Source organism: Salmo salar, chromosome 04, assembly GCF_965601325.2.
Source record: "Salmo salar chromosome 04, fSalSal1, whole genome shotgun sequence".
NCBI lineage: Eukaryota > Metazoa > Chordata > Actinopteri > Salmoniformes > Salmonidae > Salmo > Salmo salar.
Window position 1 is genome coordinate 75,021,742 of NC_138294.1, and position 27,815 is coordinate 75,049,556.

Consider the following 27,815-nt stretch of genomic DNA (forward strand, 5'->3'; position numbering starts at 1 on the left):
CAATACATAGTCAATAAAGCCGGCAGCACAGCCTTTGCATGCCAACGGAGACAAAAGAATGAGTCAGAGGGGATACAGGGGTTTCTATAATCTAAGTTGACACTGAAAATGTAGGCCTTTGAGAGAACCAACCCCATCATAAAGTGCCCAAACCCCTTTAACACAGACTATATTAAAGCAGAGTCTTTATTCTCACCAATGTGCAATGTTAAATGCTGGGTGCACTTGTCATACATTCACCCAGCCTGTCAATCAAACGTTTCCTTTGACCACGTGTAACTCTCAGAGGGACCACTGCCCTGTCAACTGGTGTGTGTGTGTGTGTGTGTGTGTGTGTCTGTGTGTGTGCAAAAGAGCTACAGGCCCAGTACAAAAGCCCAGCTTATCATCAACACAGTGGGTTGGAGCGACTCAGAGTCCGGCAGCCTTCTGAAGCCAGACAGCCATGACATAGACTGGGTGTCGGAGGACAGAAAAATCATTGCAGCTCTTCTCTATTCAACAGAGCATACTCCTCCGCTGCATCTAAAATAGCACCCTATTCCCTATGTTGTGTAATAGGGAGACATTTTGGATGCAACCCTCCTTCAAGCCCTCATAAAAGGGAGTCTGTAAATCTATTATCTGGGCTGCGAGTCTTTCAGGATTTGGGGAGTGGTTCTCCATTGCTGGTTGGAATTGTTGTCCTCTCTCTCGATGAGTCTTCCTCCTTTCCCACTTGGCACACACTGGTTGAATCAACATTGTTTCCATGTAATTTCAATGAAATTACATTGAACCATTGTGGAATAGACGTTGAATTGAGGTCTGTGCCCAGTGGGTTGTTTTTGTGGAGATCTTGCCAGTGTAATGTATTGCACTTCCATCATTCAGCGAGATGAAAGAAGTACAGTAATGTTCAGGTGTGATTAAAAGAACACCCGTTCATAATTGCAGCCCTCAGGATGGCCTCTTGCGCAGTACATCTCTTTCATGTTGGAGAGTAATCACAGGAGATTCACCGCTGAAATGTTAGCACTGCTACTAGCTGTTTTGTTCCAGGGACTTTATACACCGTGGTGAATTTGGATCTTGCTTTAGTCTGCTAGCAATGATTGCCAGCCCTAGGCTTAGCGAGATCCTTTGGCTATATGTCAAAGTAGATGATCTTATCATTTTCCTCGTGAGTGCAGGGTAATCTGAATTTTTGCATACATTCAAAAGAGGTATTGGCTGATAGGCGATGTAGAGATGCATCATGTTTTTCAACACTAGGATAAAATGTATTGGTCTAGTACTGTATCAGACAACATTTCCAAATGGAGGGAAATTTTGTTACCCTAATAAAAACAGAAAAAGTAATAAACCAGAGCTTGATTCCATACAGACAGACCTAAGGGATGATGAGCAAACATCAATCCAGTACCACTAGAGGTCTGGAGTGCGTGTGTTTGGGGACGTGTGCTATCTCAAGAATGTGTGACAAACTCACGTTTTGACATAGGGATCTGAGAAGCCGTTGGCGTCCATGGCGGCGAGGTGGGCACAGCGGACAATGCCCACCACCAGGCCAGACTTCTGGGAACTGTACTTGAGGGAGATCATGATACGCCCTCGCTCCTCCAGGGACTTGTCATCTGTCTTGTCGATCTGCGGGGTAAGGATTGGGGACACACAGGGGTCAGGGGTCAAAGGAAATGAGCACAGTGAGTAGATAGTGGAGGTGTCATGCTCGATAGCTACATAGTCAAACACACGTCACATTATATACTCTATCCTATACCACCATAATTATTAAGAACATTTTGATGCAAAGTGGATCTTCTTGAAGTCCAACAGTTGGATCAACAGTTTAGAAGTTACAATGGTTAATATTCACTTCCACAACCCATTACATGAGGAGACTGGAGGAAGAGACTGAGTGGGATGTACATAGTAACTAACAGTTAAGATTGATGGACAAGTTTTGAGTAAGGGCTTTTTAGATGGGCTTTTTCTCCTAATGCAAATGTCATGGATCAGTTTCGGAATCTAATTTAATGTTGTGACTTGATTTGGAGTTTGATTTTGCAAAGTGAGTATTGCTGTGTGCCTCTTAGACTACACCTATAATCAATCTCCATGCAAGACACTCCAAGTCCACACTTGGCACAAGTGTCTGCACAGCCACAGCGCAACTCTTCGCAGTTACTTTAATACCATGTGCCCATTAGTCTCGATTACATTCCAAACCTAAGATGTGCAAATTTGCCGATTCATTGTCCACCTTATCGGAAATGCACTTTGCCCAGAATTCTGGGCTAATGATGCTAGCTAATTTGCTGTGCAGAAGGAGTCTCTGATGATTCCCGCCCTGCTGTGTGACTACTCTGTCTCGTTTACGTTTGCACTGAGCTTCACAGAGACGCCCTCAAACAGCCTACCGGTTCAAACGGTGAGAGAGCGTGGTGGATGAGCGATGGGGAAAACAACCGTGCAGTGGAGAATTTGAATAGATTAAATGAACTGCTGAAACTGAGAGACTTTCAAGGCCAGCTGAATCATCGTTGGGGGAGAAAAAAAAAATAACAGCAAGTCAAAACGCAGACCAAAGAGTAAGGGCAATGAATGGTGAGAGAGAGAGAGAGAGGGAGAGTACACAAAGACAAAGAAAGCATGAAGTAGAGAATTGGAGGTTGGTAAGGGGGACAGATAAAATGGAATGCACACTGCATTGTCATATTGTCTGAGGTTCTTATATCTTCTACTGTGGAAATGCCCTGACATATGTCACAATATTCATCATGGAACACACAATATTGTGAATCTAAAGCAAAAGTGTGTAAGTGTTCCTAATAGCACAATGTTTCACAAACATACTGGAAATACCCAAAGTGTTGTATTGCTGAGGTAGAAGAAAGCATCCAGCATCAACATTGTGACTAACAAGAGACGGCATGAGAACCAACAAATTTCCTCTGAGCAGATTGTCACCATCCAAAGTCCAGCCCCGTAGAACTGATCCCAGATCAGCTGTAGCAGAGTTCAAGGGGCCACCTCCCCTACTACCCCTGATTCAACCTGACCACTCTCTGATCAACCCTGTCGTGTTGCCCCTGGTTACGCATCTACATCAACATCCTTTGACGGCATCAAGTGGATCAGCACGGCCGCGCAATGATGGAGTGTATTGACTTGCTTTGGTCAACAGCTTTCTCCCCTGATATCCCTCTGTTGTGATTTGTGCTGATCCCTGCAGTATACTACATTCTGCCCCCAAAAACACTGGAGCAGCAAATATGTAATGGACTCTCTTCCCTGCTTGATGGGGAAAAGTGTCTGCCAACCCCAGTTGAATTAATCATGGACAGAAGTCTCAGCTCCAATTTTTGTCGGTGTTGTCTTGAACGGCTATGAATAATTCAGCCCAAATATTGAAGGCGATTTATTCTCATTTCCAGTGTATGGTCAAGATAAGAAATATGTAGCCTTGGGGGATCTGTTTGTCATGTAGCCGACACCTTGGTCATTGTCAAACCACATCTTTCAGAGCTAAGCTGAATCAACATTCTGGTAACTTTCCCAAAATTCCTAGGTTTCCCAGAAATCCTGGTTGGAAGATTCTGGAATACCTGCTTATTCCCTCCTGCTTTTGGGAATGTCCAACCGGGATTTCTGAAAAACCTACACATTTTTGGCAAAGTAAGTGACATTTTGCAACCCTAACCTTGATAATGAATCAAATATATCACTTTTGTTAAATTTGTGAACCCAGAATTAACTAAAATCGTGTATAACTGTGTTAGAAACTAGATTAGGTTTTCGGGGGAGACGTTCAGAAAAGACACTAGTGTGAGGAGCAGAAGCAGGGCAGTAGCTCCACACCCCTGTCTTTTGAAGGTTTCGGGCTATAGGCCAAATGTCCCCTCCCCTTCTGAATTTCTAAAGACGCACACACCCGCTAAATCGTGATTTGTTCAAATAACAAAGGATAAAAAACCTACATGCAGGAACAACTGTCACTCATTAGTGATCATAACCCACAGTCTTTTGACAGACATTACGATAACATGTATGTTACGTAGTCTGTCCACGAGAGAGTACCCTTGAGTCAAAACTAGATTGTAAAAGACCTGTAGCATTGAATACAGAGGGAACGACAGAGCAACGACAACCATCAACAAACAAGGGCAAATCAAGGAACTGAATGCTATGAGGCCATCTTCACACCAGAAGTGTGTGCTGTTAATGAGAGCCAGACAATGGATACAAGCACACACTAAAGGGAAGGGGAGGGTTTAGCAGTTGGTACTCAGCACACAGAGTGACTGAGGAGGACTGAGACCCTTTCTAAACTACCCTCAGTTGGTACTCTGCACACAGAGTGACTGAGGAGGACTGAGACCCTCTCTAAACTACCCTCAGTTGGTACTCAGCATACCGAGTGACTGAGGAGGACCGAGACCCTCTCTAAACTACCCTCAGTTGGTACTCAGCACACAGAGTGACTGAGAAGGGCTAAAACCCTCTCTAAACTACCCTCAGTTGGTACTCAGCATACAGAGTGACTGAGGAGGACTTAGACCCTCTCTAAATTACCCTCAGTTGGTACTCAGCATACTGTGATTGAGGAGGACTGAGACCCTCTCTAAACTACCCTAAGTTGGTACTCAACACACAGAGTGACTGAGAACGGCTGAAACCCTCTCTAAACTACCCTCAGTTTGTACTCAGCATACAGAGTGACCGAGGAGGACTGAGACCCTCTCTAAATTACCCTCAGTTGGTATTCAGCATACTGTGATTGAGGAGGACTGAGACCCTCTCTAAACTACCCTAAGTTGGTACTCAACACACAGAGTGACTGAGAAGGGCTGAAACCCTCTCTAAACTACCCTCAGTTGGTACTCAGCATACCGAGTGACCGAGGAGGACTGAGACCCTCTCTAAACTATCCTCAGTTGGTAGTCAGGATACCGAGTGACTGAGAGGACTGAGACCTTCTCTAGCCTACCCTCAGTTGGTACTCAGCACACAGAGTGACTTAGGAGGACTGAGACTCTCCCTAAACTATCCTCAGTTGGTACTCAGCATACCGAGTGACCGAGGAGGACTGAGACCCTCTCTAAACTACCCTCAGTTGGTAGTCAGGATACCGAGTGACTGAGAGACTGAGACCTTCTCCAGCCTACCCTCAGTTGGTACTCATCATACCGAGTGACTGAGGAGGACTGAGACCCTCTCTAAACTACCCTCAGTTGGTACTCAGCATACAGAGTGACTGAGGAGGACTGAGACCCTCTCTAAACTACCCTCAGTTGGTACTCAGCATACAGAGTGACTGAGGAGGACTGAGACCCTCTCTATATTACCCTCAGTTGGTACTCATCATACCGAGTGACTGAGGAGGACTGAGGCCCTCTCTAAACTACCCTCAGTTGGTACTCAGCATACAGAGTGACTGAGGAGGACTGAGACCCTCTCTAAACTACCTCAGTTGGTACTCAGCACACCGAGTGACTGAGGAGGACTGAGACCCTCTCTAAAATACCCTCAGTTGGTACTCAGCACACAGAGTGACTGAGGAGGAAGGACTGAAACCATCTCTAAACTACCTGCAGTTGGTACTCAACATACCGAGCGACTAAGGAGGACTGAGACCCTCTCTAAACTACCCTCAGTTGGTACTCAGCACACAGAGTGACTGAGGAGGACTAAGTCTGTAATTTTCTGTGATTTTGCTACACAACGTTCCTGTAGATTGTTCTAAACTTGGTCAACAGTAATAGCCTATGCTTTATGTTGATTCCTGCAATGAAAGTATCTGCCTGTCCCGGTTTTGCTATTGGCTGCTGTGTGAACAAGCCACTCTCACTCCCTCTCATTAGACCCAAGTCTATGGATTTCACATAACTGGGAATACAGATATGCATCTGTTGGTCAGAGATACCTTAAAAAAAGTAGGGGCTTGTCAGTATCTGGTGTGACCAGATACCGAGATTTACCTGGATTTACAGCCCAAAACCACTCCCATTTCCCTGGGATAAATAACTGCGAGAAACCGGTAAATGAAAATACATTATGTATATGACAGCATGGCGTGAAATGGAACTCTTAAATTATATGCGATATCTAAATCTGGCTTCTCTACGGCCTCCACATGATGAATCATCAGCGCTCAGGGTGGGGACAGACAACCCATCTCAGTATGGCGCGTAGTTCACAATGCATGTAGACCTATCATCTCATCATCATAACTTTTTTTCTTGTGACAGGAAGGCCTACATTTGCTGCAGCAAAGTCTATGCTACAGTAATATAAAGACCGAATGTGCGTCTAATTTACCCATCTCCATTTGGATTTTGGCGTTCACCTTATTTTTTTATTGTAAAGATTTTTGTATTTTTATTGCATCTGCAGAGTTTTAAAACAGTCTATCACTCAAATATTGTTGCTTTAAATCAGTGCATGCGCAAGCACTCTCTCGCAGTCTTTCTCTCTCTCTCTCCATTAACTCCATTCAAATTGCATCCAAAATAGATAACTCTGTTCCAGATTTATATATAGCCCTATATATACTGTAGATGTCCTATCCCACTTCTTTCAGGTAATTAATTCAATGCATTATTGGTCGTATATTTAGCTAATTGATGATGGGTTATGCATGTGAAAGCCTTCTGCGTCTAATTATATTCCTTTATTATTCATGGATGCCATTAGAATGATGAAGATAAGAACAACAAAAGAGGAGATACTCTAGGATAAATATTATGAAAGGTACACTACAGGTCAAAAGTTTTAGAACACCTACTCATTCAAGGGTTTTTCTTAATTTTTACTATTTTCTACATTGTAGAATAATAGTAAAGACAGCAAAACTATGAAATAACACATGGAATCTTGTAGTAACCAAAAAAGTGTTAAACAAATCAAAATAACATTTATATTTGAGATTCTTCAAATAGCCTTAATGACAGCTTAGCACACTCTTGGCATACTCTCAACCAGCGTCACCTGGAATAGGACAACTTTCCACCGGTCTAATGTCCATTGCTTGTGTTTCTTGGCCCAAGCCAGTCTCTTCTTCTTATTGGTGTCCTTCAGTAGTGGTTTCTTTGAGGCAATTCGACCATGAAGGCCTGATTAACACAGTCTCCTCTGAACAGTTGATGTTGTGATGTGTCTGTTACTTGAACTCTGTGAAGCATTTATTTGGGCTGCAATTTCTGAGGCTGGTAACTCTAATGAACTTATCCTCTGCAGCAGAGGTAACTCTGTTCCTGTGGCAGTCCTCATGAGAGCCAGTTTCATCATAGTGCTTGATGTTTTTTTGCAACTGCACTTGAAGAAACTTTTAAAGTTCTTAAACTTTTCCCTATTGACTGACCTTCATGTCTTAAAGTAATGATGGACTGTCATTTCTCTTTGCTTATTTCAGCTGTTCTTGCCATAATATGGGCTTGGTCTTTTACCAAATAGGGCTATCTTCTGTATACCCACCCTACCTTGTCACAACACAACTGATTGGCTCAAACGCATTAAGAAGGAAAGAAATTCCACAAATGAACTTTTATGAAGGCACACCTGTTAATTTAAATGCATTCCAGGTGACTACCTCATGAAGCAGGTTGAGATAATGCCAAGAGTGTGCAAAGCTGTCATCAAGGCAAAGGGTGGCTATTTGAAGAACTTCAAATATAACATTTATTTTGATTTGTTTAACACTTTTTTGGTTACTACATGATTCCATATGTGTTATTTCATAGTTTTGATGTCTTCACTATTATTCCACAATGTAGAAAATAGTAAAATAAAGAAAAACCCTGGAATGAGTAGGTGTGTCCAAACGTTTGACAGGTACTGTATAATGATTTTTTTTAGAAGACGAAAAAAAAAAACGCAGCTCAGTCCGGCTTTCAAGTAAGTCTTGGAAGTTGTAATAGCAGAATGCTCAAGGTGCAATTTCTAAATTGGGTAGTGCATCTTCAGTTTTCCTGTTGTAAGACAGCTATTTATAACTTGTCAGAAAGTTCCAGATCAACTAGCCCATGTCAGATAATATTTTTTCGATTTTGTAGTAATGTAAAAAAATTAAGAAAAACCCTTGAATGAGTAGGCGTTCTAAAACTTTTGACCGGTAGTGTATATATGCGTCAGCCTACTAATTATACAAATAGGCCCTATTATATATTTCAAAATTAAAATCTAATTCGCTAGCCTATACTAGCAACTGTGTAGGTCACATGTGCTCCACCATGTTCTCTCCCTGCTTCATCGTGGTTTGAACAGTGTGTGTAATTCCAGTCCATATGATACAGTATAATAAAATACAGTACAGTAATACAGTTCACACTGAAAAAGATGAGCCTACTGGAGCTAGTTTAATTTATTTACCCAAGAGAGCATATAGCTAGCTAGATCTATGGGCTTTTGTGTTTTTCTGTCGTGCGTAATGTGCAGTAGCCTATATCATATATGTATTGGATAACGGCACAATCATTTGGGCTTTTTTGAGCTTAGGCTCATTAAATGTCTAAAATGAATGGCTCATCTGGCTCAGGGAGCATCAGGCTTGAATTTCGATCAAAACTATAATCAAATCCAGACATAAGCATATTTATATGCTTTATAATGCTTTTGAATGACACTTCTGGTTTTGGAGGGAAATACCGGGTTACCAGGGAGAACATTTATTTATTCTCGGGATGGAACATTTGTAAAATACCAGGAAAATATTCAACCCTAGTGACCACCATTTGCCTCATGCAGAGCGACACATTCAATTCTCTAGCAACAGCTCTGGTGGTCATTCCTGCAGTCAGCATGCCAATTGCACGCTCCCTCAAAACTTGAGACATCTGTGGCATTGTGTTGTGTGACAAAACACAACACATTTTAGAGTGGCCTTTTATTGTCCCCAGCACAAGGTGCAACTGTGTAATGATCATGCTGTTTAATCAGCTTCTTGATATGCCATACCTGTCAGGTGGATGGATTATCTTGGCAAAGGAGAAATGCTCACTTAACCTGTTTAGGATAGGGGCAGTATTTTCACGACCGGATGAAAAAATGTACCCGATTTAAACTGGTTACTACTCTTGCCCAGAAATGAGAATATGCATATTATTAGTAGATTTGGATAGAAAGCACTCGAAGTTTCTAAAACTGTTTGAATGGTGTATGTGAGTATAACATAACTCATATGGCAGGCAAAAACCTGAGAAAATCCCAAGCAGGAAGTGGAAAGTCTGAGAATTGTAGTTCTTCTTTTGATTCCCTATCGAAACTACAGTATCTGTGGGGTTACGTTGCACTTTCTAAGGTTTCCATTGGCTGTCTAAAGCCTTCAGAAAGCGGATTGAGCCTTCTCCTGTCTCTGGGCAGAGTATAGTAGCTCAGTTTCTGAGTGGTCTGCCTGAGGACAAAGGGATTGGATATGCGCGTTCCCGTGAGCACGCCGTTTTTTCTTTTCCTCCTTGAATGAATACACTATTGTCCGGTTGGAATATTATCGCAACTTTACAGGTCCCGTGTGGCTCAGTTGGTAGAGCATGGTGTTTGCAACGCCAGGGTTGTGGCTTCGATTCCCACGGGGGACCAGTACGGAGAAAAAATGTATGAAATGTATGCATTCACTACTGTAAGTCGCTCTGGATAAGAGTGTCTGCTAAATGACTAAAATGTAAAAATGTTATGATAAAAATTGATTTTAAACAGCGTTTGACATGCTTCTAAGTACAGTAATGGAACATTTTGAATTTTTGTGTCTCGAAATGCGCTCGCACGTTACCCTTTGGATAGTGACCTGAACGCACGAACAAAACGGAGGTATTTGGACATAAATATGGATTATTTGGAACAAAAACAACATTTCTTGTGGAAGTAGCAGTCCTGGGAGTGCATTCGGACGAAGATCAGCAAAGGTAATACAATATTTCTAATATTAATTCTGAGTTTGTTGCCCGAACTTGGCGGGTGTCTGAATAGCTCGCCGTGATGGCTGAGCTATGTAGTCAGAATATTGAAAAATGTGCTTTCGCCGAAAAGCTATTTTAAAATCTGACACAGCGATTGCATAAAGGAGTTCTGTATCTATAATTCTTAAAATAATTGTTATGTATTTTGTCAACGTTTATGATGAGTATTTTTGTAAATTCACCGGAAGTTTTTGGTGGGAATACATTTTCTGAACATCATGCGCCAATGTAAAAAGCTGGTTTTTGATATAAATATGAACTTGATTGAACAAAACATGCATGTATTGTATAACATAATGTCCTAGGAGTGTCATCTGATGAAGATCATCAAAGGTTAGTGCTTCATTTAGCTGTGTTTTGGGTTTTATTGACATGTATGCTTGCTTGGAAAATGGCTGTGTGGTTATTTTGGTCTATGTACTCTCCTAACATAATCTAATGTTTTGCTTTCGCTGTAAAGCCTTTTTGAAATCGGACAATGTGGTTAGATTAATGAGAGTCTTATCTTTCAAAATGGTGTAAAATAGTTGATTGTTTGAAAAAATTGAATTGTGGTATTTCAGTTGTTTTTGTATTTCGCGCCATGCGACTCCATTGGCTGTTGGCTAGGCGTTCCGTTGGCGGAACGGCGGAACGCCTGTCCACAACAGGTTGTTTTAAGGGATTTAATCAAATTTGTGCACACAATTTGAGAAATAATGTTTTTGTGCATATGGAACATTTCTGGGATCTTTCATTTCAGCTCATGAAACATGGGACCAACACTTTACATTTGGCGTTCATAATTTTGTTCAGCATTTATAAAAAAGAACGCGACGCGTGACTGAGTGGCATTTCAAAATATTGCATGATATATGGATATTGCATGTCAATATTGCGATTTCAATGTGAATTCGATGAATTGTGCAACCTTAACTGAGACCCTCTCTAAACTATCCCCTGCTGAGGTGCTTTGCATTGCTACAAAGCAGCTGAATACAGGTGGGAGGCTGGCTGCAAGAGCCCAGCTGGTCTGCACACACACCCACTCACACACTGACAAACAAAAACAGTGACGTACACACACAAGCATGCACGCACACGCTCACACACACATAGTAGAAGCTGTGGTAGCGGACAGCCAGAAGAAAGCTCTAGACATAGGTGCTTCTTAATTAAACAATAAAGGGAAGAGTCTAATTGAGGAATGAAGAGTGAGTGAGTGAGTGAGTGAGTGAGTGAGTGAGTGAGTGAGTGAGTGTGTGTGTATGAGCCTGTATGTGCGTCAGCAGCACATAGCTCAGTAATCCACAGGCTGCCCATTGGAAAGCCAGAGAAAAAGACAGTGCTGTTCAGTCAAAGGCTGGGCTAAGCCTTCTCTGAGTATTCAGAGCAGATTGTGTCGTTGACGGTAAGAGAAAAGTATTTCTGTGAGCACCGCTAAACCAGATGAAATTAGATCTTACCGACACGCTTGGATAAAAGAGTGAATATTAAGAAAGGGCTCTGAATAGCTATCAATATCTACCCTATCAATCAGCTCATTCGTAAAAAGTAAAGCTCCCAAACTAAGGTTCTTGGAAACAGCAACCCACATTTTCAGAAAGTTTAGAGAATCAAATTTTGCAGCTCAACGAAAGATCGATTTAGTAGATCTCAAGTTCAATTGAAATTGAAGGTGGAGCTATTGTATGTGAAAGAAGCTTGTCCATATTTGACTAGCAACAGTAGCGTAAAATAATCACACAATAGCTATTTTGATGACAACAACATCCTCCAGTGCACTAAGTAGCACTTGTGAGTAAATCATATGCCTCTTGCATCCATGCTCAGTCCTTGGTAAATATAATTGCTTGTTCTATGGATTATGAGAGACCGTCATTCTCTCTGGTCTTTAATGCTGTTAACCTGCTTAATTAATTCAAGGAGAGAGGCAGTGTTGAACAGACCCCTCAGTAAGTGGCGTTTCATTGAAATTACTGTGGTTGTTTCATGAAGTTAAGGATTTGGGCTGTATGTGAGATGTTTCAAGGCTCATTGTTTATTAATAACAGGAGACATACAGTATTGATGTCTTTCAACACTAGGTAAGATTTCTATTTAGGCAAATTATCTGTACATACAGAACATAACATTTACATGTCAAGGTTTGTAATTTAGCAGTTTTGACCAAATAACCAATTTACCTTAGGAAATGCTTACATTTGGATTCAAAGGGGAGGATGAAAAAGGCAAATTGGAGATAACTTACAGGTAGCTGTTTCTCCAAGCAGTTGTAGAAGTTCTTGGTCTGGTTGGGCTTGAGTTTCTTGAGAGGGATGCGTGTCTCTCCGATGAACTCATTGTGGCGGAACTTGTCCTCATCACACACTGAAATCCTGAATGTACAGAACAAGAGAGAGAGGAAAGAGTAAATGAGAGAGAGAGAGATGAGTATATTAAGGGTCAGATTTTGGCATGGGAGGATAAGAAGCATTCAGCCATATTCAGATCAATCAAAAGATACAAAGCAGCTATAAGAGAGAGAAAAATCAGAAGAGGGCAGAAGAGCGATAGGAGGAGGAAAAATGGGGAGACATTGAAAAAGAGTCAGCAGCAGTAGAGTTGAAGTGACTGTGGGCTGCTATTTAATCAAACCCAGTATCCAGGTTTCCCGGCCGTTTTGCCTAGATCAGTAGCGATAAAAGGAATTTCAAGAATTAGCCATCCCTGGGAGTGAGTGAGGTATTTCATACTTCTGTGTGTCAGGAGTGATGTAAAGCAATATGGTAGTTTCTGCAGAGAACTTTGTAAATGAATGGACGACAATGATGTGTTTGTCGCGTTGCCAGTGACAGCCAGCACACTTCTTATGACTGAATAGAGCCATATTCTCATAGAAATAGAATGAATAGAACAGGGTTGGAAGCTCTTACCATGGCAATTTGACTGGTAAACCTGTGATGCAAATTTTCCATGGTATATGGGAATGTTCTATCAACTGATGCTGGATTGCCATGGTAATGTAGAATGTTCATTCAAATTATGCTAACTGATGTGGCTCATGCAATGAAATGTATTTTGTGTAATGTCAGTTGAGTTGACTCAACCAATCACAGTACAGATAGAAGGGTACACTTCCAACTTTTACTTCCTGGTATGGGTCTAGGTTGAAGATGGGAAGGTTAGGACAATGGGATTCTAATATCCCATAACTCTTTACAACAATGGGAACAATATTTGTGACAACGTTGTCTTAACCTGTATAATTTTGACCTAGGCAAGGGTACACTCAAAATGGCTGCAGTCCACCCATTATGCCATCATTGACTTGAATGGAGACCCCCTTTCTATTAATTCTATTTTTATACCTATTCCTCCTCTGAGACTACTGGAGATATTTCAGTGTTAAGTTGATCCTTGTTTTCTCATGTATAGGTAACCGCTAAAATAAAGGAAACACCAACATAAAGTGTCTAAATAGGGCGTTGGGTTGGGTTGAGATCTGGTGACTGAGACGGCCATGTCATACAGTTGACATAGTTTTCATGCCCTGTGGATGGGGCCATTGTCATCTTGGAAGAGACCACTCCCATCAGGATAGAAATGCTTCACCATAGGTTGAAGGTAATCACTTAGAACGGCTGTGTATTTATTGGTGTTTACCTTGCCCTCTATGTGGTTGAGTGGACCTAAACCATGCCAGGAAAATGCAGCCCATACCACAACAGAGCTGTTAGAATGAAGGTTACGTATGTATCCACGGTTATGTGAGCTATATGGATCACTCCAATATATTGGTATCACTCCGTGGTGGAGGGATACATTCGAGGTGAGGATTTACAGATTTACTCCCGTGTACACCAGTGACACGGCTGGGGTCCGCCCCTATATATAGACCCCATGGCCACGACACACGTTCTCTACATCATCTTTTAGGCGTCTCTAGCACCGTAGAGGATTGGAGTGATCCATATAGCTCACATAACCATGGTTACATACGCAACCTTCGTTATGTTTCACTATATTGGATCACTCCAATATATTGGTATACCCGTACCAGATTTAGTCGGTGCTAGAGGGACCTGGCCAGCCAATGTGGAAAGGGGGTCCTGGCACAGTCCCCGGAAGGGGAGGCAATGCCCAGTACTGCTGAACCAACCGCAGAGGGAGGTGCCACATTTTCCTGATAGTACCTAGCAAAGGTGCAAGCGGAAGCCAAGTAGAGCCCAGGACGCAGCCACACCTCGTGTTGAATGTGCTACCACAGATCCCAGCACTGGCCTGCCAGCCAGGTGGTATGCTGTCGTAATCATGTCCACGATCCAGTGAGAGAGCCTCTGCTTTGATAACCCAGCCCCCAGGACTCTCTCATCATAGCAGATAAAGAGCTGGTCTGTTGTTCTCACTGACCGTGTCTGCTCCACATAGGCAGCCAGTGCCCACACAGGGCACAGCATGCCGGAGGGAGGCCCAGACTCCCCCGCCACTGCCGGGGTGTCGTAAGCAGACAGGATAAAAGGTATGTTCACATGCTTGTCTGACAGAACCTTCGGGAAGAATGAAGGGTTGGGACGGAGAGATATACTCCTCCCACCGGGGTCCACCCGGTAGCACTCAGAACTTACCGAAAGAGCATGGAGCTCATCCACCCTCTTCATGGAAGTAATCGCTAAGAAAGCCACGTTCAAAGAGAGGTGTTTCAGGGAGGTAGACTCCAACGGTTCGAAAGACGGCTTTGCCAAAGGAGCCAAGACCAGAACCAGAGCCCAGCCCGCCATTGAGCGGGTCCTAGCTGGATGCAGGAAACGAACCCCCTTCATAAACCTGGAGACCAAGGGATGGTGCAACACTGGCATGTCTATCCATCCCACATGGCAAGCAGATATATTGGCCAAATACCCTCTCAGCGTAGAGGCTGCCAAGCCCTCATCCAAGCGAGACTGCAGGTATTGGAGGATACTGCACCCTGCATGACTCAGGCACAACCTCAATACCAGGGCACCAAGAGCAGAACAACCGCCAGCACAACTGGTATGCAGCAGTTGTAGTCAGTGCCATTGCGCTCTACATGGTGTTCATTACACCCTCCTGTAGTCCTAATATGGACCATTGGTGCCATTCAGTGGCCAAGCCCACAGACTGAGGCGGTGCGGTCTCGGATGCCACAGAGTTCCCCCGGCCCGAGACAGCAGGTCAAGTCTCAGGGGCAGATGCTCCGCCATCCTCGTCCTGTCCAGCACAGCCTCTATCAGGGGAAAAGGGGGGAATGCATAAAGCTCCAGCCCTGGCCAATCGTGAGCCAGAGCATCCAAGCCCAGAGTCCTTGGTGGCTCCGACATGGAGAAATGTGCATTGTCCAGGGAGGCAAACAGGTCCACCTGCACCCTCCCGAACTTGTCCCACAGGTGCTGCACCACCTGGGGATGTAGGCTCCAGTCCCAAGGTGGCTAGCCCTCCCTCGAGAGCATATCCGCTGCCACATTCAGGATGACATCCCTGAGCCCAGAGAAGGAGCTCCCGTGCCATAAGATGGAGGCGGTTGATGTAACATTTTAGTCATTTTAGCAGACGCTCTTATCCAGAGTGACTTACAGTAGTGAATGCATACATTTCAAACATTTTTTCTCGGTACTGGTCCCCCGTGGGAATCGAACCCACAACCCTGGCGTTGCAAACACCATGCTCTACCAACTGAGCCACACGGGACCTGTAAGCCACCACTGTGGTGTTGTCCGTTCTCACCAGGACATGTCTTCCCTTCAGATGTGGAAGGAAAGAGTACAGCTTGGAGTTCTAGTGTATTGATGTGCCTGCCGCTCCAAGGGGGTAGCCAACAGCTGCTGGCCGATCTGCCCTTGGTCACACCCCCCCAGACGATCTGGGAGGAGTCTGTGCTGACCAGCTCCCGGCGGCACATCCTCAACATCTCCACCCCACCTGAGAGAAAGGAGTGACAGCGCCACCTCAACAATGCCCTGAGGCACTGTGTGGTCACCCGCAGCTGGCGGTAATGGTGGCGTTTCAGGTGCAGCCAGTGGGAGTTGAACCACCGTTGAAGAGGCCGGAGATGGAGCAGGCCCAGGGGTATCAGCAACAAGGCCGCCGTCAGCAAGCCCAACAGGCATTGGCAGGTCAGGGCGGATACCATCTGCCCATGCCGAAAGTGTTTGAGGCAAGATAAGATCACCTGAACCCTTCTGGTGGGCAGGCATGCTCTCATGAGGACTGAGTCCAATTCCATGCCAATGAAGGCCACCCTCTGGGTGGACGTCAGATGACTTTTCTTGTCGTTTTCAGTAATGCCGAGCCCGCCGATATGGGTCAAGTGCATGTCTCTGACAGGACCTGGGTCCTGGTTGGGGCACAAATCAGCTAATCTTCCAGGTAATTGAGGGTCAGCAATCCTCGGGACGTTAGAGGTGCCAGGACAGGGCTACTTGGCCCAGTAGAGGGACTAACAGCTCGCTGGCGCACCACTCCTGAGGGAGGGAGCTCGTCCCCAGCCTGAGCCCGAGCCTGGTCGACCCACTCGTGCATGGCCTCCAAACGCGCCAGGCGCAGGCGTTCTGAGAACACCACACAAAACAGGCATCCAGTAGGGCGCTCCACCGCCCTCTCCGCATGGCTCAAACCCAGGCAATGCATACAAGAGTTATGTGGATCCCCAGGGGGATGCCACCATCAAACCTGTCACAAAAGGAAGCCATAAGCTCAGCCAAGCCAACAAGGCCACAGAGCAGGGGTCCAACGACCTTGGGAGAGCTTATGTTGTGACCCGCTTGGAGGAATAGGAACCCGGTGAGGGATAAATTACCCAGTAGCTCTGCAAAAAAAGGGGAAGACCCGTGTGGGAAAAACAGGCTGACAAAAAACAGCAACCAGGTAATGGATTTGATTTATTTGGTTTTTGGTTTACGCCAACTGCAATATTACCTAGTCGGTTTAATATCCAAGCAGTAAAAACAGCACCATATGATGGAGTAACTCCGTTAAGGAACTCCAAAGTTGATGCCTCCACGATACCCTTACATTCTGTAGGGGAAAGAACAAGAAACAAAAAACATGCAGGGTAATTAGCAGCCTAGGGAGCGGGGAGCAGCATGTTTAAGTAAATCACAACACACATAGGACAAGCCAGTCGGCAAGTTGTGTAAGGTAAATTACAACAAGAGCCACCCTACTAATGGATGCACACGGAGTCATAGTGTAACGCTAACGAAACACAAGTACAACAAACCACGGGCGGAAGATACAGATCAACCGCGTGCAGCGAGTGGAGCACTCAAGAGGAGGGGCTGGCCATGTGGCCAGCTGCAAACTGCCAGTGAGTATACTTCCATGCAAGATATTACACTTACCAGTGACTTACCAAGCAAACTTCAGAAAGTCTGTACCACAAACCATACAGACATCCACCGAGAAAATTAAAGAGAACATGTGTCGCGGCCATGGGGTCTATATATAGGGGTGGACCAGCCGTGACACAGGTGCACACGGGAGTAAATCTGTAAATCCTCACCTCGGATGTATCCCTCCGCCGCGGAGTGATACCAATATATTGGAATGATCCAATTTAGTGAAACATAACCCTCATTTACTCAAGTGTTTCCTTTATTTTGGCAGTTACCTGTAGCATTTGAAACCTCACAGGCCAAGTAGTTCTGTGTGGCCCAGTTGGTAAAAGTGTAGTGCTAGCAATGCCATGGTTGTGGGTTTAACATACAAAAATGTATGCACTCGCTGTACTGTAAGTCCATTTGGATAAAAGAGTTTTCTAAGTAATAAGTATTTTATTTCTGCTGAAATAAAATAAAATAGTGATATGTGTCAATAACACTTCATGAACCGCCTGCCTTTTTGCCTTTAAAACAATTATGCACATATACAGGCAGTTATAGGAGACCATGATGATGTGTTATGAATGGTTATAGCAAGTTATATAATGCACTGAGCATAAAAACAGGGACTATACAGCTTGTACATGGAAAGTGTTAGAGATTGTTCTTTCATCCTCTTCTCAGCGAGCCCCTCTCTACCTCCCATAACACCTCGAGGGCTCGCTAATTATCTGGAACGATTCTGTCCTCCTTTTGAGCACTTCATTCAGTTGCAAATTAAAATCAATACAATCCCCAGTATGACCGCAGGAGCTCTCAAAAGGTTCCTGTTCCAGCATGTTCTCAACATTGTGTGTATAAGAACAGTGCTTATGCGAGCACACTCATCCAATGTTCTCATTTGTGCGCTGTACAGTACATCTATTTACATTGAGCTTATACAGTGTGAAATTAGTTTCCTTGTCTGTGTGTGTAATTGACTGACATGTGGGGGGAAAACATGGGCCTTTGTACAACAAATGATAATTACATTTCACTCATGAGGGGCATATCTAAATCGCAGCAGCAATATTGGAAACTCCACTGAGCAGTCACCAATTTATCCTATGGACAGGTGGTGGTACAGATTAAAACCTACAGTATATATATATTTAGAGAGGACATGTATCTGCTGTCAGTGTAACGCACTTGGGGTTCTTTCTCATCTTCTGTTGTTACTGTTGAATTAAACGGGTGGCAAAGGCACGGTTATGAAATGAATAGAACATCTGAATTGGACGAGGGTGCAGAGACATTAGTTTTGTGGCTTTTCCAGAGGAATGAGGACATATTCTTTCCTTTTCAATCTAGTCTCCCCTGCAAAAAAAAATCTAATTTAACTCAGAGAATGTTCTCAATACAGACGCCAGAAAACGTGAGGCGGCATTTGCCACAGCACTTTTCAATTTAGTTTAATAAAATATATCAATGCAAAGTGCTGTTTTTTTACCGATTTGCCTCATGATTTGTCAACTCGTGTAGAATTTCTCTGTCCTTCACATTGGAGTGCTGCTGCAGGCTATTTGCGTGTCTTGACCGATCAGATTCAGGTCGCGCGGGTCGGGCACAAAACTCAAGGTGTGCTCTCCACTTTCCTCTGGTATTTATCGATCTCCGCATCCCCATGGAAATCGAATTAGCATGATAAAAAATCCCCATACAAATCTGTCTGTTTAAGCTAGAAATATCTGTTTTTTTTGCATGGGCTGCGTCTCAATCCACCGCATCCGCCAATGTTGGTCTTCCGCATCTGCGGTGGACCAGGAGAAAAGTCGGTCTTCTCATGAAAATGTATGTAGCGTCTGAACGGTTTGGCCTAACTCAGTTATGCTCTACGATCCCCACAAGCCCCCTTAGACCTTAGGGGGCTTTAGCAAGCGTGACAACACATCACACCTGACAGACGCAAGCAAAAACTCTTCCATTACAGTGCATTCGGAAAGTATTCACTTGACTTTTTCCACATTGAGTTACATTACAGCCTTATTCTAAAATTGATTGAATATTTTTTTCCCCCATCAATCTACACACAATACCCAATAATGACAAAGCGAAGACAGGTTTAGACATTTTTGCAAGTAAAACATTTAATAAAATAACAGAAATACCTTATTTACATAAGTACTCAGACCCTTTGCTATGAGACTTCGAAATTGAGCTCAGGTGCATCCTGTTTCTATTGATCATCCTTGAGATGTTTCTACAACATGATTGGAGTCCACCTGTGGTAAATTCAATTGATTGGACATGATTTAGAAAGGCACACACCTGTCTATATAAAGTCCCACAGTTGACAGTGCATGTCAGAGCAAAAACCAAGGCATTAGGTCGAAGGGCTCTGAGATAGGATTGCGTCATGGCACAGATTTGGGGAAGGGTACCTAAACATTTCTACAGCATTGAAGGTCCCATAGAACAAAGTGGCCTCCATCATTCTTAAATGGAAGAAGTTTGGAACCACAAAGACTCTTCCTAGAGCTGGCTGCCCAGCCAAACTGAGCAATCGGGGGTGAAGGGCCTTGGTCAGGGAGGTGACCAAGAACCCAATGCTCACTCTGACAGAGCTCCAGAGTTCCTAGGAGAATCTTCCAGAAGGACAACCATCTCTGCAGCGCTCTACCAATGCAGAGCTCCACCAATCAGACCTTCATGGTAGAGAAGCCACTCCTCAGTAAAAGGCACATGACAGCCCGCTTGGAGTTTGCCAAAAGGCACCTAAAGAACATTCAGACCATGAGAAACAAAATTATCTGGTCTGATGAAACCAAGATTGATGTCTTTGGCCTGAATGTCAAGCGTCACGTTTGGAGGACACCTGGCACCATCAATACAGTGAAGCAAGGTGGTGGCAGCATCATGCTATGGGGATGTTTTTCTGCGGCAGGGACTGGGAGACTAGTCAGGATCGAGGGAAAGATGAACTGAGAAAAGTACAGAGAGATCCTTGATGAAAACCTGCTCCAGAGCGCTCAGGACTTCAGGCTGGGGCAAAGGTTCACCTTCCAACAGGACAAATACCCTAAGCACAAAGCCAAGACAACGCAGGAGTGGCTTCGGGACAAGTCTCAATGTCCTTGAGTGGCCCAGCCAGACCCCGGACTTGAACCCAATCGAACATCTCTGGAGAGACCTGAAAATAGCTGTGCAGCGACGCTCCCCATCCAACTTGACAGAGCTTGAGAGGATCTGCAATGAAGAATGTGAGAAACTCCCCAAATACAGGTGTGCCAAGCTTGTAGTGTCATACCCAAGAAGACTCTAGGCTGTAATCGTTGCCATAGGTGCTTCAGCAAAGTACTGAGTAAAGGGTCTGAATAGTTACTTTTTTAAACAATATCCAAAAACCTGTTTTTGCTTTGTCATTATGGGGTTTTGTGTGTAGATTGATGAGGGGGAAAAAATGTCATGAATTTTAAAATAAGGCTGTAACGTAACATAATGTGGAAACAGTCAAGGGGTCTGAATATATTCCGAATGCATTAGCAATCTGAAATGCTGTTTTTCATTGGAAACTGGAAAATGTTTCAGTCTGATCAACTGTAGGCTACTAACAACAGCAGCTGCATAGTCTCTAGCCTACTATGCGCCCTGTCTCTCTGGCCAAGGTAAACAAAGTAGTAACGTTGTGTTTATACAGTCCATTTGTTTGTGAGAAAATGTGAATGGGATCAAATTTGGTTTATATTCACACTTGGGCTGACTAGACTACCTAGACTTTTTAAAACCACAATTTTTAACTGGAATTCATCATTAAACACAATACCTGACATAGACTGTGAGAACATTTTTAATTAGGCCTAAAGTTGCATAAGGCATGACTACACGATGCAAACCTGCATAAAGCAAGCTCAGCCCTGTGAGTTTTATTGTCCAATCATGTTGCTTTCTCTCTCTGTGCATAGGAAACCCCCCCTAGTCCTACAAGGTTACTGCAGTTTGACAGGGTTTTCATCCTTCCCAAGGCCAGGAGTTTTTCAAGGAGTTTTTTTAAACCATGTGACCTGATTAGAAAACTCTGGTCCCATCATACCATATAAGGTCCGGAGTTTTACCTGGTTAGGTTTCAGCCACACCACTCTGGTACCTGTGGTGCTACCTCGGTGTAAATATCTTGTGTGAGAGAAACTAGAAAATCAGTCCATTTAGTCTGACGGGCAAAAATATATATAAAAAAACAATGAATATGTTTGTCATCCATTCAGTTTTTGTGATTAGTTGGTATATTAGCACCTGATGTAAGTTGCTCTGGATAAGACGAGTGCCTGCTAAAATTACTTAAATGTAAATGAGATGGTTTCCTAAAACAAAGTTACTTTTATGGGGCGGTGTGGACACAAATGGGTTCCATTTCATCATGAGTGGTTCAGTGATTTTCACAGTTCTATTATCACACATTTTCAATTACATGAATTACTCTGACAGTTTATGGAAAACAATGCTATTGAGCAAGGTTGATGACACGCCGATTAGGTAACATCTAAAACAGGAGTGCAGACTGTGTTTGTCCACTTACGATGAGTTATCAAAGTGGAAGCTGATTCTATTAGAAAAAATGCCACATAGGATGTGTTTTGCTTTCAATAATGAGTGCCTTTTCCTTTGTCAGAATGGCTTTCTATGACCTTGTTTACAGCTTTGTGTGGATCGAAATGAGAAAACACCAGTCATTATCTTCTCAGAACGTTAGCGATGAAGTGCATGTCTGTTTGGGAGCCCAGCATGCTTAAAATCGCAATTGAAGCTGAAAAGGTCTATAGTTCTGTGTTTAGATGAATAAACAACAAACCTTGTAAATAACATGGGGGTTTAGAACCTTTAGTTCTCAAACACGATGAGAGATCCAGGACTAGAGCCCAAATGTGTTTTCCCGCCTTCTCCCAGTGTGCACTCGTAAACTCACCTTTGTGGATGTAAAATGACTGGATTGAGATATAGTCAAAACTCCCTTTGGCAAATTCATACACCATCCCAATGGTTTTAAACCCTTGAGGAGGACTGAACGAGTGCACCATTTTTAGGTGGCCCACTTAGAGGGAAGAAACGTAACTGGGCTTAGGTCTGTGGATCAAGCTTTGGTCACTGTATCACACTCGACACTGCCTATCCCTTTACTGTACATGTCAACCTGCTAGTGGTCCTCCCATTCATCCATAACCAAGTATTGACCAATTGACATGATCATCAACTACTCATTCCACTTCATTAGCTAAGAGACCTACAGAGAACATTTAGTTTGAGGATAAATTGGTGTAAATTGGCCCTAAGACGCTGATCTTGGGTCAGTTTTGCATTTCCCCCACAGATGGTTAAGGTTAGGATTGAGGAAGGGGAAATTGATCCTAGATCTGTATGTGGGGAAACTTCACCCTGGAGCAGATTCATTACCTCAAACTACCTCTGACTGCAGTGGCACAAGGTCAATGCCATTCAACATGGGAAATGGTGGATAATTATTGTACAGGAGTTGGATTCGAAACCAAAGAACAATACACTTAGATGCATTATATGGCTCTGAATTGGAATGAAAGAGGAAACATAATTAAGGAGAGATTTTAATAAATATGAAATGTATTTTTTTAGATACATTATTAAGAGTTTAACCATACAAATTTTGATGTGTCTTTTTTGAGTGAGATTTATCCATGGGAAAATGAATCAAACAATGTTTTGGTTGAATCAAAGTTGAGAATAATAGGGTTGTGGGTGCAATGTTTTATAATTGTAAAAAAAAAAACACAAAAAAACAGAACCAGTACTAAACATGCCAGCAATTTACAATCACATCAACTTCTCTTTCTTTAAAATCACACCTGTTCCAGGTGACGTCTCATTTGGAAAAAAAAACATGTTATTAATAATACCCTACAGTACACGAACAAATATCCCAGACAGAGGAAAACAGATTTTGTGTTTGGGAGCAATGCACCTCTATCAGGTAATCACAGCTATGACTAGATGTTTTGTTCCAATAATTAATGATGACTAACAGGGAGTCATTGTGCCCCTCCCCACTTCTATCTGATGAGCTGGAGGTAAATGACAACTCAAACTTGGTTATATTTGTGAATCCTCAATGGCGAACGTGCATAAAGATGGCAGAATTCAGATATGAGGACATTATTTAAGCACTATTCATAGAGTTTTTAAACTACGGCAATAAATCTACTTTTTCTTTTTATTGCTGACATCTTGGAGCTAAAATTGGGATGTATACTCTGCTAAGGACGATACAAAAAAAGAGTAATGGAGAGCAATGCACAATACGCCAAACTTAGCAAATTAGGAAATTGTGGTAAGTGCATGGGATCTGCCATCTTTATGCACCTCCGCTATTCAACTTAAAATTGCGAAACAAATCAGTAACAATGTTGCACTTTTGTTTCTGTCATCACATTTCTGAGAGATTGGTGTCACGGTGGGATCTGAACACGGGTCTCCCACAAGAGAAACCAACGTCTTGACTGTTAGACCAAGAGGAAATTCTCGATTCTGAAGTCGCAGGCAGTGCTACCTCATCAATCAATCAAATGTATTTATAAAGCCCTTTTTACATCAGCCGATGTCACAAAGTGCTATACAGAAACCCAGCCTAAAACCAAAACAGCAAGCACTGCAGATGTAGAAGCACGGTGGCTAGAAAAAACTCCCTAGAAAGGCAGGAACCTAGGAAGAAACCGAGAGAGGAACCAGGCTCTGAGGGGTGGCCAGTCCTCTTCTGGCTGTGCCGGGTGGAGATTATAACAGTACATGGCCAAGATGTTCAAATGTTCATAGATGACCAGCAGGGTCAAATAATAATAATCATAGTGGTTGTAGAGGTTGCAACAGGTCAGGACCTCAGGAGTAAATGTTAGTTGGCTTTTCATAGCTATCATTCAGAGTATGAGACAGCAGGTGCGGTAGAGAGAGAAAACAGCAGGTCCGGGGCAAGGTAGCACGTCTGGTGAACAGGTCAGGGTTCCATAGCCGCAGGCAGAACAGTTGAAACTGGAGCAGCAGCACGACCATCATCACATGACCATGAGCAACCATGACCGACTCATGTCCGCTACATTGGCAATGACAGTGTGTAATGAAATTGATGCCACCAAATATCCAATGTAATATGTGTTGTTGTCACAACAACAACAATAAAAACAAAAACATGTCCAAAACATCACAAACGGCTCCAAATATTGCTACATTAGATGTCAAATCACACCTGGACTCTTTTGGATAGTTATAATACTCCTGCCACCAGCCAGTGACAAGCCTGACCAGCTCTAGCCAGCTTGCTCACAGTGTGTGAGATATGGGATTGTGGTGAGGGGATGGAGGGAGGGAGTGAGCGAGAGATTGATGGGAGAGAGACAGTGACACACACAGCCATCTCCCCTGTAGGCCTATTCCAGCTGTCACACCTCAGCTCTCATCTGCTCCTCTGTGACAGGATAAGCAGGGTCTTTCTTCCTCGTTCCGTTCACACCCTCGCTCCCATTTCCTAGCCTGCCCAGCTCCCGACACCCCGTTCATCCATCTCCATTACGTCCTGACGTGAACGAGCCATGGACAGCCCCAGAGGGAACGAGAGGGCAGCCCCCATCCATGATCCATGCCCCAGCTGTGATTCTCCTACAATTCAGCCTTCTCTGAATATTACATATATACAGCCAGGTCCATAATTACTGATAAAGATGAGCAAAACATACTGTATAAAATACTGAGCAATATTGTATGCAAAAAATATAAGGAAAATTATACAATTGCTCAAAGTAAGAGATTTTGTTTATCAAGTAATATACACTGCTCAAAAAAATAAAGGGAACACTTAAACAACACATTGTAACTCCAAGTCAATCACACTTCTGTGAAATCAAACTGTCCATTTAGGAAGCAACACTGATTGACAATAAATTTCACATGCTGTTGTGCAAATGGAATAGACAACAGGTGGAAATTATAGGCAATTAGCGAGACACCCCCAATAAAGGAGTGGTTCTGCAGGTGGGGACCACAGACCACTTCTCAGTTCCTATGCTTCCTGGCTGATGTTTTGGTCACTTTTGAATGCTGGCGGTGCTTTCACTCTAGTGGTAGCATGAGACGGAGTCTACAACCCACACAAGTGGCTCAGGTAGTGCAGCTCATCCAGGATGGCACATCAATGCGAGCTGTGGCAAGAAGGTTTGCTGTGTCTGTCAGCGTAATGTCCAGAGCATGGATGCGCTACCAGGAGACAGGCCAGTACATCAGGAGATGTGGAGGAGGCCGTAGGAGGGAAACAACCCAGCAGCAGGACCGCTACCTCCGCCTTTGTGCAAGGAGGAGCAGGAGAAGCACTGCCAGAGCCCTGCAAAATGACCTCCAGCAGGCCACAAATGTGCATGTGTCTGCTCAAACGGTCAGAAACAGACTCCATGAGGGTGGTATGAGGGCCCGACGTCCACAGGTGGGGGTTGTGCTTACAGCCCAACACCGTGCAGGACGTTTGGCATTTGCCAGAGAACACCAAGATTGGCAAATTCGCCACTGGCGCCCTGTGCTCTTCACAGATGAAAGCAGGTTCACACTGAGCACGTGACAGACGTGACAGTCTGGAGACGCCGTGGAGAACGTTCTGCTGCCTGCAACATCCTCCAGCATGACCGGTTTGGCGGTGGGTCAGTCATGGTGTGGGGTGGCATTTCTTTGGGGGGCCGCACAGCCCTCCATGTGCTCGCCAGAGGTAGCCTGACTGCCATTAGGTAGCGAGATGAGATCCTCAGACCACTTGTGAGACCATATGCTGGTGCGGTTGGCCCTGGGTTCCTCCTAATGCAAGACAATGCTAGACCTCATGTGGCTGGAGTGTGTCAGCAGTTCCTGCAAGAGGAAGGCATTGATGCTATGGATTGGCCCACCCGTTCCCTAGACCTGAATCCAATTGAGCACATCTGGGACATCATGTCTCGCTCCATCCACCAACGCCACGTTGCACCACAGACTGTCCAGGAGTTGGCGGATGTTTTAGTCCAGGTCTGGGAGGAGATCCCTCAGGAGACCATCCGCCACCTCATCAGGAGCATGCCCAGGCGTTGTAGGGAGGTCATACAGGCACGTGGAGGCCACACACACTACTGAGCCTCATTTTGACTTGTTTTAAGGACATTACATCAAAGTTGGATCAGCCTGTAGTGTGGTTTTCCACTTTAATTTTGAGTGTGACTCCAAATCCAGACCTCCATGGGTTGATAAATTGGATTTCCATTTATTATTTTTGTGTGATTTTGTTGTCAGCACATTCAACTATGTAAAGAAAAAAGTATTTAATAAGATTATTTCTTTCATTCAGATCTAGGATGTGTTGTTTAAGTGTTCCCTTTATTTTTTTGAGCAGTATATATATATTTGTTTTTTAAATGCCAGAGCGTGATGGGACAAGGTCATCCCTGCTGGCCAAACCCTCCCCTAACCCAGACGACGCTGTGCCAATTATGCGCCGCCCCATGGGTCTCCTGGTCACGGCCGGGCTGCGACAGACCCTGGACTCGAACCAGGATCTCCAGTGGCACAGCTAGCAACTGCGATGCAGTGCCTTAGACCACTGTACCACTCAGGAGGCCAGGAAGATGTGAGTCTATCAAATACCCCACATTAACCTATTACCCAGAGGTCAGTAAGTGAGAAAACATTGTGTTTGATATGATTGGTGAAAGCTTGTTTCACAGAGCAATCAGGATCAATCGGGTCAAAATTGGCTAAGTAGAACATACAACTATCCCCTACAACAGATGGCAGGTGGCCTAGACTAGAGGTTAGAGACAGATGTGCAACCAGCTCGCAGGAGGTTTGAATGACACATCTGACAGTCTGATCTGATCTCCTACTACTAAGAAGGTGTAACATTCAATGGACCTATTGTTCACCTTCACTGGTTGAGGATGTCCCACATCTGACTCAGGCAACAGTCCTCTACCAAACAAGAACCATTTGAATGTCTATCTGAAATGGAGCAAACCATGGACCAGAATGGGTAATGTTGGGTTTGTTGAAGTTGTAGCCCTGCTCAACAGAGCCTTGAAACCAAGCCATCATTCACCACTCCTAAGTTTCACACACATAGCATACATATCTGTCCCTCCATGCTGAAAACTAGGCTAAAGCAAGCTTATCGTTGTGACACAACTCATTTGTGAATTGCCCCGGGCAAACATAATGAGTGAATCGTTGGTGGGACTGAGGGTCAGTACACTGGGACTAGTGAACAGCAGATCATTACAGTGTCTGAGTCTCTAATGGCACCACATTCCCTATATAGTGAACTACACACCCAGTAGTGTTTAAGAACCGTATACATATTTGATTGACTCCTGTGGGGGAAAGGGGGAAACACAAACACAACTCTTCACGAATGAGCTGCAACTTAACACGTGTCTCATTATACTTAAATCAATGCAAGTTCAATTCATTAAGAGAGGCAAATAAATGTGATTTATAGAACACTAACTCTGTCCTGGAGAATCACGCATGTTGGGCCTTGCGGAGAACTGAATAGAAATTAAGACCCTCCAGAAAAAACAGACTG

At 43.9% G+C, this 27,815-nt stretch overlaps 1 protein-coding gene and 1 non-coding gene across 2 annotated transcripts in view; both read right to left on the minus strand.

Moving 5' to 3' along the window:
• The window catches only part of LOC106603746 (double C2-like domain-containing protein beta), a 185,487-nt gene that overhangs the window by 11,527 nt on the left and 146,145 nt on the right, over positions 1–27,815 (minus strand). Inside the window, exons 5-6 of the mRNA XM_014197802.3 lie at positions 12,166–12,292; positions 1,472–1,629 (exon numbers count right to left, since the gene is read on the minus strand). Of these exons, the coding sequence (XP_014053277.1) occupies positions 1,472–1,629; positions 12,166–12,292 (285 nt within the window). The remainder of the gene's footprint in view (positions 1–1,471; positions 1,630–12,165; positions 12,293–27,815) is intronic.
• trnaa-ugc (transfer RNA alanine (anticodon UGC)) lies at positions 15,529–15,604 on the minus strand. Its single transcript has one exon. It is a non-coding gene; the product is annotated as a tRNA-Ala (tRNA).